The sequence below is a fragment of the Saccopteryx leptura genome, chromosome 1, assembly GCF_036850995.1.
Source record: "Saccopteryx leptura isolate mSacLep1 chromosome 1, mSacLep1_pri_phased_curated, whole genome shotgun sequence".
NCBI lineage: Eukaryota > Metazoa > Chordata > Mammalia > Chiroptera > Emballonuridae > Saccopteryx > Saccopteryx leptura.
In genome coordinates this window covers 346,047,082-346,060,296 of record NC_089503.1, presented here as the reverse complement: position 1 = coordinate 346,060,296, position 13,215 = coordinate 346,047,082, and the positions used below count along the sequence as shown (strand labels likewise).

The 13,215-nt window shown below is 39.3% G+C and overlaps 1 protein-coding gene across 5 annotated transcripts in view; it reads right to left on the bottom strand.

Moving 5' to 3' along the window:
* The window catches only part of HMGN3 (high mobility group nucleosomal binding domain 3), a 32,070-nt gene extending 22,216 nt beyond the window's left edge, over window positions 1–9,854 (bottom strand). Inside the window, exon 1 of one of the 5 annotated variants that reach the window (XM_066361349.1) lies at window positions 9,664–9,854. In XM_066361349.1, the coding sequence (XP_066217446.1) occupies window positions 9,664–9,678 (15 nt within the window). In that variant the 5' untranslated portion in view covers window positions 9,679–9,854. The remainder of the gene's footprint in view (window positions 1–9,663) is intronic. The other 4 variants (XM_066361351.1, XM_066361350.1, XM_066361353.1 and 1 more) reach the window with 4 other exon arrangements.
* Between the last annotated feature and the right edge of the window lie 3,361 nt (window positions 9,855–13,215).

Here is a 13,215-nt window from a genome sequence, read left to right as displayed (position 1 = left end):
AACAAATAAACACTAGTTTATATAATATTTTATTCTTCCTTGCTCCATTCACTGGGAACCTTTCTCTAAATAAAAGTACACGAGGTTATTAGAAATAAACATTTATGAGAAGTGTTGTGGAATGGTTAAGAGCAAAGTTCTTGAGTAAATGAGGGCTGGGTTAGAATTCCTGATTCTATCACTACCCTACTTATCCCATTATTCTCATTGTTTATGATAAAGGCCAAGGGCTCAGTGGTTAAGAGCACAGACTCTGGCCTGACCAGGCGGTGGCGCAGTGGATAGAGCGTCAGACTGGGATGTGGAAGACCCAGATTCGAGACCCCGAGGTTGCCAGTTTGAGCACGGGCTCATCTGGCTTGAGGAAAAAGCTTGCCAGCTTGGATCCAAGGTCGCTGGTTTGAGCAAGGGGTTATTCGGTCTGCTGAAGGCCCCCGGTCAAGGCACATATGAGAAAGCAATCAATGAACAACTAAGGTGTCGCAATGCGCAACGAAAAACTAATGATTGATGCTTCTCATCTCTCCGTTCCTGTTTGTCTGTCCCTGTCTATCCCTCACTCTGACTCTTTCTCTGTCTCTGTAAAAAAAAAAAAGAGCACAGGCTCTGGAGCCAGGCTACCAGGACTGCAGTCTCACCTTGGCCATTCCCAGCCCTGGGGCTTTCTGGGAAATGGCAGTGTGAACAGTCCACACCTCACTGGGAGGATTCAGTTCATTAATGCTAAGTGCTCAGAGTAGTGCTTTAGTCATAGAAAGAAACCTAAATGTTATTTATTGTGGCTGTCATATCATTATCTATGAGATGAGGATAACCACATAGAACTGTCATGAGAATAAAGTGAAATAACATGAAATTATAATGTAATTCTTTCCACATACATTTCTAATAACTTCACATATTTTTATGAAAACTAAGGTGCTTAATGAATATAAAACACACAGCTCACTCAGGTCTGGTACATTCAGGCATTCAACAACTGGTAGCTATGTATATTTAAATTTTAATAGTAACAAGTGTGGTTACTGATACAAGTTTCTCTTAAAACATTACATTTTAGAACCATTTTTGAAATTTAAAATTGTTTCCTCTACTTCCCTACTTCTGAATATGCATATCATTTACTTTTACATGGTTCGAATATGCATTTGCCTTGGGCATATCTAAATGGCCCTGTCTGGACATGTCCACAGATATAAGAATATTAGACTCAATAAAAATCTTGACTAGGAACCAACATATGATTCAACTGAACTTTTAAATGAAAGGTACAATAAATAAACAGCCAGTGGAAAAAAGAACTCAACATTTTGATTTGGTTTGTTATCATCAGCACTTGATTTTTAAATTACTCGGGAGACTAACCTCATATTTCAATAAGCTAGGTACTGTGAAAGCAGACAGCTTAAATGTTGTTTATTTCAGTCACCACTTCCAAACTGTACCCCGCAGAAAAGTGGAATACATTTAAATTTGATGTAAACAAGAGGAGTGTTTTAGAAGAAAAATATAAGAAAAGAGGATCACTTGAAAACTGATTTGCCAAGGGAATTTTAATGTTATATGAAGGTATTTTTAAACCTTTTTATTCTGTAAGAAAAATCAAACATGTAAAAATAAACCAGATTAAAGCTTATGTTTTTTTCAATAGCCCTATACTTGTTATTTGGTTGCTGAACATTTGCTCCTATAATTGCAGTTAATCAGCCATTCATCCCAGGTGAGATATGCTTGCCTCCTACCCACTGGATTTGCCATTTGTCCTCCTTCAAAATGGAAGCTTGTTCTCTTAATAATTAAAAATATTATCATCACAATAATAAACATCCATTGACTGTTTTATACATTCCAGGTATTGTGCTAAGAACTCTGCATTCATTATTTCATTTAATTCCTCCAATAACCTAATGAGGTACACCATAATTCTATCCTGGTTTTACAGATGAGGAAATTGAGTCTCAGAGATTTAGGAATTTAGAAGCTTAGGAATCATAGAGCTGCCCTGAATCATATAGCTAAGAAACAGTAAAGCCAGACCAAATTGTATTATCTTCCAAACATGTATAAGAAATTATTAAACTTATACTTCCTTCTCTCGAAAACCATTCATACATGCCTGACCAGGCAGCAGCGCAGTGGATAGAGCGTTGGACTGGGACGCAGAGGACCTGGGTTCAAGACCCTGAGGTTGCCAGCTTGAGAGTGGGTTCATTGGGTTTGAGCAAGGCTCACCAGCTTGAGTGAGGGGTCTCTGACTTGAGTGTGAGATCATAGACATGACCCCATGGTCGCTGGCTTGAGCACAAAGGTGTCTGGCTTGAGCAAGACGTCACTCGCTCTGTTGTAGCCCCCCATGCGAGAAAGCAATCACTGAACAACTAAGGAGCTACAACGAAGAATTGGTGCTTCTCATCTCTTTCCCTTCCTTTCTCTGTGCCTGTCTCTCTTTCTGACACTCTCTCTGTCTCTATCAAAAAAAAAAAAAAAAGAAAATCATTCATTCATGTACATGTACACATTCAACAAACAGTTACAATACCTGTGCTAGGAGGTATCCGGATAAAAAAAGGGTCAGAGCCATCAAAGACTTCATGCTCAACAGGAACTAGGATTACAAAGTTCATTCAAAATTAGGTAATCAATCAAATAAGGTGTGCCAGCTTAGAAGCATGGTGCCAGACAACCACCTTCAAAACACAAGAGGGTCATTCACAGAAAGGCATAGGGACCAAGAAGTCACTGAATGCCCACTAAGGAGAGAGGATGGTTACTGTTTACAATCTAATCTTAACTGTAGTAAAAAGGCCTTGACTTTAACTTCCTCATACTGCAAAGAAAGCAATACTTCACAGAAAAAACAATGACAGATGACTTTTAGTAGCAAACTAGCATCGATCTTCTTAAGATTAAAAAAAAAACAGAAAAATTTACAATCCCCAACCATTTAAACCAAACAACTTTTTGTTGTTTTTTTCCTTTGGACACGCATTCTGGTTAAACCTCTAAATCAAGGGTCCCCAAACTTTTTACACAGGAGGCCAGTTCACTGTCCCTCAGACCATTGGAGGGCCACCACATACAGTGCTCCTCTCACTGACCACCAATGAAAGAGGTGCCCCTTCGGAAGTGTGGTGAAGGGCTAGATAAATGGCCTCAGGGGGCCACAGTTTGGGGACGCCTGCTCTAAATGCTTGATACACAGCTCACAGCTTTTCTTGTGGCTTACTATCACTTCTTGTCATGAATTATAAATACTGGCATATGTATATTACTGAAAGATCTTTAACATATGGGCATTTATCATTAACTTCAAAAAGGACTGAAATAAAATAATTCACTCACTTTCCCAAAGTGAGAGTACCTTGCATAAAGGATGCTGAAGAAATGCTTATTTAACATGGATTGAGTGAATGAAATAAATGAACAACTCTGCCATTCTGGAGTCTTCATTCAAATATGCATTCTATATCAACATTAATTCAAACTCAGTACGCACATATGGATGGAATACTATCTGTCAGGTACTTTCATATTTAGACCAGGAAACTCAATATAGCTAAGACAGCAATTTTCTCCAAATTGATTTATAAATTTAATTCAATCTCTATCAAAATCCTGACAGGCATTTCTATAGAAATTTACAAGCTGATCCTAAGTCTATATGAAAATGTGAAGCTTGTATTAGCCAAAACAAAGTGGAGAACTGACATTATTGGATTTTAGACCTTACTATGAAACCAAGCTAATGAGGTATTAATGTAAGAATAAACATATAGAGAATGGAACACTACTTAGAAACCAAAAAGAATCCTTTACATTCATGATGAATTGATTTTCAACAAAGGTACCCTATCAATTCAGTGTGAAAAGGATTGTCTTCTCAACAATTGCTGCCGGGATATCCACACGCAAAAATAAATAAACATTTATCTCAACTACAGTGTGTCCATAAAGTCATGGTGCGCTTTTGACCGGTCACAGGAAAGCAACAAAAGACGATAGAAATGTGTAATCTGCACCAAATAAAAGGAAAACCCTCCCAGTTTCTGTAGGATGATGTGGCAGCATGTGCGCACGCGCAGATGATGACGTAACACGGCGTATACAGCGGAGCAGCCCACAGCCATGCCAGTCAGGATGTGGACGGAAGAGAGGAAAGTTCAGTGTATTCTGTGGCTCACTAAATTCGAATCCGTGACCAAAGTGCAACGTGAATATCGGCGCGTTTATAACGAAGCACCACCACATAGGAATAACATTTCTCAATGAGATAGCAGTTGAAGGAAACCGACAGTTTGGTGGAGAAACCCCATTCTGGTAGGCCATCAGTCAGTGACGAATCTGTAGAGTCTATACGGGATAGCTACCTAAGGAGCCCTAAAAAATCTGTGTGAGAGCCCACATCGAACTGCACTGAATAGGTATGAAACTGGGAGAGTTTTCCTTTTATTTGGTGCAGATTTCACATTTCTATAGTCTTTTGTTGCTTTCCTATGACTGGTCAAAAGTGCACCATGACTTCACGGACACACTGTATATCTAAAATTACTCAAAATGGATCACAGACCTAAAGAATTGTGCAATAAAAGTTCTTAAAAGAAAATACCAACCTATGACCTTGAATTAAGCAAAGATTTGAAACTTCTGTTCTTAAAAATATACAATTAAGACAGTTTCCTTTTTTTTAAGTCACAGACTGGAAGAAAATATCCACAAATCATATATCTGAGAGAGAATTGCATCCAGAAAAATATAAAGAACTCCTACAACTCAATAATCAGACAAACAATCCAATTAAAAAATGGGCAAAATATCTGAATAGACATTTCACCTAAGATATACACCATGCTAGTAAAAAAGATGTTCATTATCACTAGTTATTATGGAAATGTAAATTAAATTCATTAGAACGGCTATAGTAAAAAAACAAAACAAAAAACTAACAGTACCAGGTATGAACAAAGATGTGAAGAAACTGGAATTCTCATGCACTGATGGTACAATCACTTTAAAAAATAGTTGGTAAATTTTTTAAAATACTAAAGGCACTTTCATACCATCTAATGGTTCTACTTTTAGGAAACTTCCAGAGAGAAATGAAAATATGTCCATGAAAAACTTAAATACAAATATTCATGTTAGCATTATTTATAATAACTGAAAAATGGAATAATCCAAATGTTCATCAACCTGTGAAAGGATGAACAGAAAGTAATATATCCATTTCACGGCATGTTATTGGGCAAAAAAAGAATGAAGTACCAACGTGTAGACCTGAAAAACATTACGCTGAATGAAAGAAATCAGACACAAAAGATGACATACTGTTTGATTCCTTTTATAAAAACTGCCAGAAAAGGCAAACCTATAGAGAGTAGCTTGGTGGTTGCCTGGGACTGGGGTGGAAATAAGGACTGGCTACTAACAGAGAGATCTTTTTGGAGTGGTGTTAACATTATAAAACCAAATTATGGTAATGTTATACAACTCTATACATTTATTAAAAATCATTGATTTGTATACTCTGAATAGATGGCTGAATTTTATAGTAAGTAGATCATACCTCAATAGAGGGTTTGTTGTTGTGGTTTTAGAGTAATTCATACTCTCAACCACACTGCTTAAGAGTTGGTGGAGTGTCAGTACCACTCAGCAATGGGCAGTGGTACTTTTAATCTTTTTTTTTAAACCAGACTGGTTTTTAAAAATTAAATCTCATCATTCTTCATAAGATACATTTCTTTGATTTCTGCTAAACCTAACATTTTCATCTATTTGAGTCTGTTATTTTCTTACGAGGATATTTCCCACAAGGACATCTGAAATTATCTTTTTAAAACAGCAAACTTTTTTCAGCTATATCTGGTAAAAATATCTTTTCCCAGGTTTTCATAAGTTTTTAAATTTTAAAAGTGGGTGTTTCTTTATTTTTTCCATATTGAAATGCTCATTTTCATACAGTCAAGTGTATCTGTATTTTCATTTACAGACTCTCTGGTATTATAATTTTTTATATTATGAAAGATTCATGAGAAAGCTTGAGTTTTATTAATTAATCACCCCCTGTGCTATGCCATGTATGATTGGGCCTTTCCATCTTAAGAAAAAAGATAAAAACTAATTTCATATTTCAAAGCAGGAGGCAGACAATCTCCCCCCTTAAAGTTTTAAGTGTAAGGAAACACTCGTATTTACACATCCCAAATTGATGGAAAATAGTCTCATGAGAGAATCTGTGATGTGATACACTAGACATTTCTAGTCCTAGTGATGTGAAACTGGAAAAATAAAGAGGATTTGAAAGCATGTTTGCTGTTGGTAATCATGGCAGAACTGACTCTAGTCGGCATCAATGGCTGATGACTCTGTAGAACATCAGATCATCACTGAACGTGATCACTGCAAGCATTTGTGGATGTCCGACCAGAACAGTCTAGAACTCAAGTAACACACTGTCTCACCATCACTGTACTCACTATTAATAGGTAGTAACCCACTGATCCATCACCCATTAGGTAATGAATACAGGAAAGTTTACTTTATTTAAATCTTACAAACTCAGATATAATGCTAACTGAAGAACTCCTCACTGTTGAGTAATGTACTGCTTCAAAAAATACTACGGCAGTAATAAAAAAACCATTTGGTTCAATGTAGCTATGACATCAAAAGACATTTAAAAACCCCCACAAAGATATAGTTAAGAAATGTCATAAGAATATTTTACATTAATGTGGATTTTTGGACTCTGAGTTGTGCAATAGAGGACTGTTCGTGTTAAGATACAATCAGAAGAGTCATTCAAATGCCTGATAATAGAGAATGACAGTTTTTTCTGTATATATGAGTTCTACCCACATTTTCAAGATCAGCCCAAATTCAACCTTATTTTCTTATTCATCCTACAGCTTTTAAAATCTGTACTATATGTTCTGAAACATATATAGAGGTTTAATATTATTCAATTGTTTTGTATCTGCTGCTCTTACCTCATCATTGATTAAATATAAATTCCTTGGCAGTAACCTGTGTATCCCTATGGCATTAAAGTAGTGCTAGGATTCCAGACGCTTTTCCTATTTTTATATTTAAAATTTTATTTATACTTTTATCCAGATATTTTATTATTAATGACTCTGCTTACTCTCCAAAGCCTACACGTGTGTTCATTAAATAACTTCCCTTGATTTCTTGGAAAAGAAAAAGAAGAAGCCAAAATGGCAAAAAGTATTGTGGCAGCCCTTTTAAAACTTATAATATAGACAAGGCAGTCCTTTAGTCAACAGTGAGTTGTAGTAGATGTAAATGTTTTGACAGTTACTCCAGCTTTACAGATCTCTAAGAGATTGTTTCCAGTTCTTTTCTTTGCCTTTAGGCAGGTTTTACTTAATGACAATGGCTTCCAATAGAAGTTCTAGTGAATTCCAGGATTTCATTAGGCAGCTCTAAGGTTTAATTGATGGATGGGATGCCCAAGGTAGCCATGTTTAATTTGTGGCTACTCCCACCTAGGTCTTTAAGCTCTCTATATAAATGAAAAGCTTTCCTTTTAATCAAGGAGAGAGGTCTGTCATCGCTGAAAAACACTCTGATGTCCTGAGGGATGACACACAGGTTCCTAAGCCAGTTCCTCTATTGCTCTTCTTCTCTTCCCTTCTATATCCTCAAGAGAGGTGGGCAGTGAGGTAATGGAAGTATAATGGTTTCACCAACTCTGGCTCTTTTACAACAGGATTCTATATGTCAAGGTCCACTATACATAAAGGGTTCAGGCACATCTAACCTTTTGTTCATCTAAATTTGTTAGTAACTCCTCCCAGTTAAGGAGATGGCACCAACTAACCCTGTAACCCATTTCTTGATGATTAGCCCCTTTGACTCTACTAGAATTCCAAACCTTGTCATTAAAGCTCAGATAAAATGCTGGAAATGGTGGCATCATTTTAATATCCTCATTTTAGTACAACGGGGACGGGAAAACAATACTTCCATAGAAATTAAGTTTAAATCATGAATCTCAAATATTAGCACTTTCAGTAAGCCATCCATCTTCTTAGGCTGGGAGTCTCCTTGGATTTCCTAAATTCCTCTTGACCCACCCAACACTGAATGAAGGGAATGAGTAATTAATGTTTGAAGGTAAGAACTTTGAGCCTATAGCATCTAATTAAATCTTTGGTACTAGCAATTGGTGAGACTTTGGGTAATTCCTATCTCCAAGCCCCAATTCAATGGCGATACCACTTCTCCAGGTGTTCTGAGGATTAAATGAAATAAGGCAAGTCAAACTCTTCCCACAGTAAGAGGCACTCAGTATGTGCAGTATAAACTCTAATTAATTTTTAAGAACCTGGTTTAATTAATATGTTTTTTAAAAAGCGGAGTAGGGACAAGTTTTCATCAAATTTTCAATCACGACAGATAAAGCAAAAGCTTCTGTATATTTAAACTTCAATATTTTAAAGGGATGCAGTCACTTAAACACACAAATCATTCCACAATCGTTAACGGATCAAGTAGAATATTACTTGTAATTCGGCTTCAAATCTCACACCCTCACTGGTTGACGCTGCTGGGAACACTGGGGCAGCCAGTGGGAAGGTCCAAAACATTTTCTAAGGAACAACGACCATATATATACACTTGTTTTCTCTAGGTGGAGGGAAGGAAGCCTTCCCTTCCCTCCCTAGGACAATGACAAGTTGCAGCCAGATCCCGAGAGAAATACACGTCCCTGTGCGAGACACTTGGTGCCCGGAGCAGCCGCGGAAGGGGACATAATAGTCCGCAAGGAGAGATGAGACTGATATGACCCCAGCTGCCTTTACGCATGGAGGCGCGCTGGGTGGGTGTGTGTGTGTGTGTGTGTGGGGGGGGGGGCAGACCCCACCTTCCGCGACTGAGTGTGGGTTTGGGTCGCGGTAGCGGACCTGGTGGCCCCTGCCCTTGGCAGCCACATTGGGTGACCCCGGCGCCGCCCGCCTTGCACGCTGCCAACTCAGCCACTCTCCCGCGAACAGCGGGGCAAGTCCGGCTGCCCCGGGCTCCGCCCGCGCCGTCCCCAGCTCTGATTGACACTGGAGTTGGTACATACGGGTCTGCAGCGGAGGCGAGCAGGGGGGTCAGCGCTATTTTAAACATGGCTTTCCCTCTCCCTTAACCTCAAGAGCCATCGCGGCGTACCCAGCCGTGGGCACGGCCCACAGAGGGATAAACCCAACATCTTTCCGACTTATTTATCTTTTTCGATCTCCCTACGCATGTACTTGTTTTTACCCTCTCGCTGCTTTCTCTTCGCACTAATCACAAGCTGGCAGTTTGCAGAGAAAAACTCCCCTCCTGGAAAGGGTGATGGAAATCGCTCGTGCTTCTTACTGGAGAAGGGAAACCATTCCAGAGAAGGAGTTAAAAAAAGGGGGGGGGGGGGACCGCGTCCCTAGACAGAAAGTAACATTCAGAGATCGATGAGGACGGAGGGAGGGAGGGAGAGAGAGAGAGAAGGGGAAAATGTCTACAGAAAGCATCTGAAAAGAAGCGTAGAGAGCAAAGAGATTCGCAAGCTCCGACTTATTACTAAGAGCATTCCGCGCAAGCCATTGCAATGACAAGGTTTGTTGTAAGCACAATTTGAAGGCCTTTGGAATCTTTTTCGGTAAGACTTACCTTTCTCTTCGGCATAATGACTATGTTCGTGCCGCTAAAAAGTAAAGCAACGGGCTGGAAATGTTGGTACCGCCGCTGGATGTTGCCACCGCCACTGCAGCTGCTCACGCGCGGGGCACGGCCTCTCCGACCTGCACCTCGTCTGCTCCCTCCAGGGGCCCTCTACTCTCTCGGCCTCCCGGTTCCTCCAATGAGAAGCGCCGGCAGCCGGCCGCGAGGCCCCATTGGCGGGGGCAACGTTCTAAATTCCACGAGGGCACTCCCATTTCTACGCGCTCAGTACACGCTGTTGTAGTTTCCACTTCACGGGAAAAATCTGCCTGGTGACTGAGCATGCCCAGTTCAACTTGTAAACCCCAAGCCACACGACCCTGGAGTTTCATTGTTTTGCTGCTTTTTGGATTGTATCAGTATGGGCGGGCCTTCATAGGGAGGAAAAGAGTAAGGATGGACACATTAACTTGACAGTGTAAGTATATACACAGCCCATACTCTATACGTTTGCTACGCATAAAAGCTTGTAATGAATGTTATGTGATGGAGACTTACAAGAATGAGAAAGTATTCTGTTCTGGAAGAGTCTGGCAATCTCTAAGGGTCTTGATTTTCCCCTCTAGATATCTAGTGATAGTAATCCCTAAAATTGCCTAGGTCTTACTTTCTGAAATCTGTGATTACAATTTATTCATTAATCTAGGCTATTTCAAACTAGGCTTGAAGATGATCAAGGTCAGGACAGGTTATTTTATGTTAGAACCATATATTTTAATATACATATTTTAAATGTGCAGAATTTGATGTTTCTCAAAGTCCTGCCAGGTGTTAAATGGACATTATAAAAACACTTGCAGCCCTGGCCAGTTGGCTCAGCGGTAGAGCGTCGGCCTGGCGTGCAGGAGTCCTGGGTTCGATTCCCAGCCAGGGCACACAGGAGAAGTGCCCATCTGCTTCAACATCCCTCCCCCTCTCCTTCCTCTCTGTCTCTCTCTTCCCCTCCCACAGCCAAAGCTCCATTGGAGCAAAGTTGGCCCAGTGCTGAGGATGGCCCTAAGGTTCTGCCTCAGGCATTAGAATGGCTCTGGTTGCAACAGAGCAATGCCCCAGATGGGCAGAACATTGCCCCCTGGTGGGCATGCGGGAGTCTGTCTGACTGCTTCCCTGTTTCCAACTTCAGAAAAATACAAAAAAACAAAACAAAAAACAAACTTGCAAATTTATTTTATGAGATCAGTTTTACCCTGATACCAAAAGCCACTGCATGACTTTTTCTCTAAAGAAAAGAGAGCTAAGACTAATAATATCTTTCATAAACATAGACCTAAAAATCTTGAAAAATAAATTTAGTAAATCAAGCCCATCAACATTTAGAAGGATACTACTACATCGTGACCAGTGAGATGTATCCTGGGAATGCAAAGTTAGTTTAACATCGGAAAATCATTCAATGTAATTCACCATATTAAGAGAATAAAGGGAAAAATCAATATGATCATTTTAACAGCTACAGGAAAAGCCTTACTAGAGAGAAAACAAATTGTGATAAACATATACAATGAAATACCATTCAGCAATAAAGAGGAATAAAATATTCCTACATAGGTAAATGTCAAAAACAAAATGTTGCCCGAAAATAGTCAAATACTAAAGACTACAAATACTAAATAATTTAATTGATGTGAAATTATAGAAAAAAGAAAATTTGTCAAGGTTAGTTTCATAATAATATTGGAGGGCAAAAGTTTACACCACAAGAAAGTATATTGAAGCCTTACACTATAAATATGGTCAGGTCCACTTTGGTCAGACAGAGGCTGTAAATATGTAGAAAACAATGTTATAAAGTAAATAATTGCAATGCTTATTTTCTTTGTTAACTTCAGAGTAATTAATTGGTATCCTAGCAAACTCCAAAAGTGGTCAATAACTTTCTTTTTTACAATACCTTAAGAAACTCATGGATATTTATATGTTTGGTGTGCTTCAATCTATTACCATCATTGCTATTTTTTTATCCTTATATTGCACCAATATGAGAACCTTTTCAAATTAGTGCTTATAGAATCTTTGCTTTCAGTAGATCATAATATACTCAAAATAACTGGGATAAAGTCAGTTCTTTGCTTTAGAACTGTATAGAAATTTAAAGGTTAATAATTTTATATAAGAATAACAATAATGAAGTTATCTTTGAAGAGAATTAATCTGCAAAGTGCTTGGTGATTTAAAAAAAACCAGTGAAGATATTTTTTAATAAGATGTGTGTGTGAAGGAAACTTGGTAGACAGTAAGATCTGGGTTGAATTGTTTTTCTTTATGGAAATAAAAAGGTGTCACAAAAAAAGTTGGGGGGGGATGTTGGGTCATTTGAGTCTCTTAGTTCATACAGAGTGATAAAAATAAGACCTTTGTTTATCAAATGAATAACAGCATTGGTTTTCTTTTCTTTGAAATGGATTGCACCTTCCTGAGCAGGACACTAGGGAATGGAGGATTCTCCCTGTACCTTCAGCAGCCTTCAAGGTCTAGGAAAAGAAGTGCAGACCCCTTCTGGAAGCCCTGAAGGTAAGAGGGGTAGGCAAAGAGAAAGATTTTGTGGGTAGCTAGAATTCCAGTTTTAGGAGACACTAAGGAAAAATGGACAGGCCACATGCAAGACAGTGAGGAGGCCATCCTAGTAAGAAATTAAGACTCATTTGTTTATCAGTATATTCAGCTGAGCATTTTTCCTGTTTTGGCATATTAACCTCTAAGACAGTGAAGTCTTCTCTACAGAATGTGGATACTGTCTAAACCAGGGGTCTCAAACTCAAGGCCCGCGGGCCGCATGCGGCCCCCCCACCAATTTTGTGCGGCCCGCAGACTAATCCACGAAGTTTGATTAGTCTGCGGGCCGCACAAAATTGGTGGGGGGGGCCGCATGCGGCCTGCGGGCCCGAGTTTGAGACCCCTGAAAGATAAACGATGGATGAATGAAGGGAGTTACTGCCTAAGGAAGAAAGAAGGACAAATTCATGAACAAGCTTCTTTTCCAATTCCAACTCCTCTGTCTTTTTATACTACTCAAAGAGGTTAGAATTCTACACCCACCACAGCCTTTTTCAAAGACCAGGGCAAAACCATTTATACCAGCGGTTCGCGACCCACAGGTTGAGAACTGCTGATTTATACTGTCCTGACAATCATTAAGGAAGAGGGTGGGGAAGAGAGGGAGAAAGAGAAAAGGCAGAGTGTAGAAAGTATCAGAGTGCATTTCACATGCCAAAGGTAAGTAGTGTCTTATAAAATGTTTCCCTTTTTGCGTACACCTGTTGTGGACTGTAAATGGCAAAAAGCCATTTTAGATCCGAGGCTTAGCAAAAGGCTAAATTCTCCCCCCTTCACCTCCATATTGGCTATGATGCTGAGTATTTGCACCCACTTCACTTGCTTCCTTAAATTGCTGGAAGCAATTTATATGCCCTTCCTCTTACTCTTTGTTCAGATGTTGGTTGATTTCACTTATGCATGGTAGAGGGATTCCTGTTTATGCCTTGGGAGAGTTCCTGCTTTAGC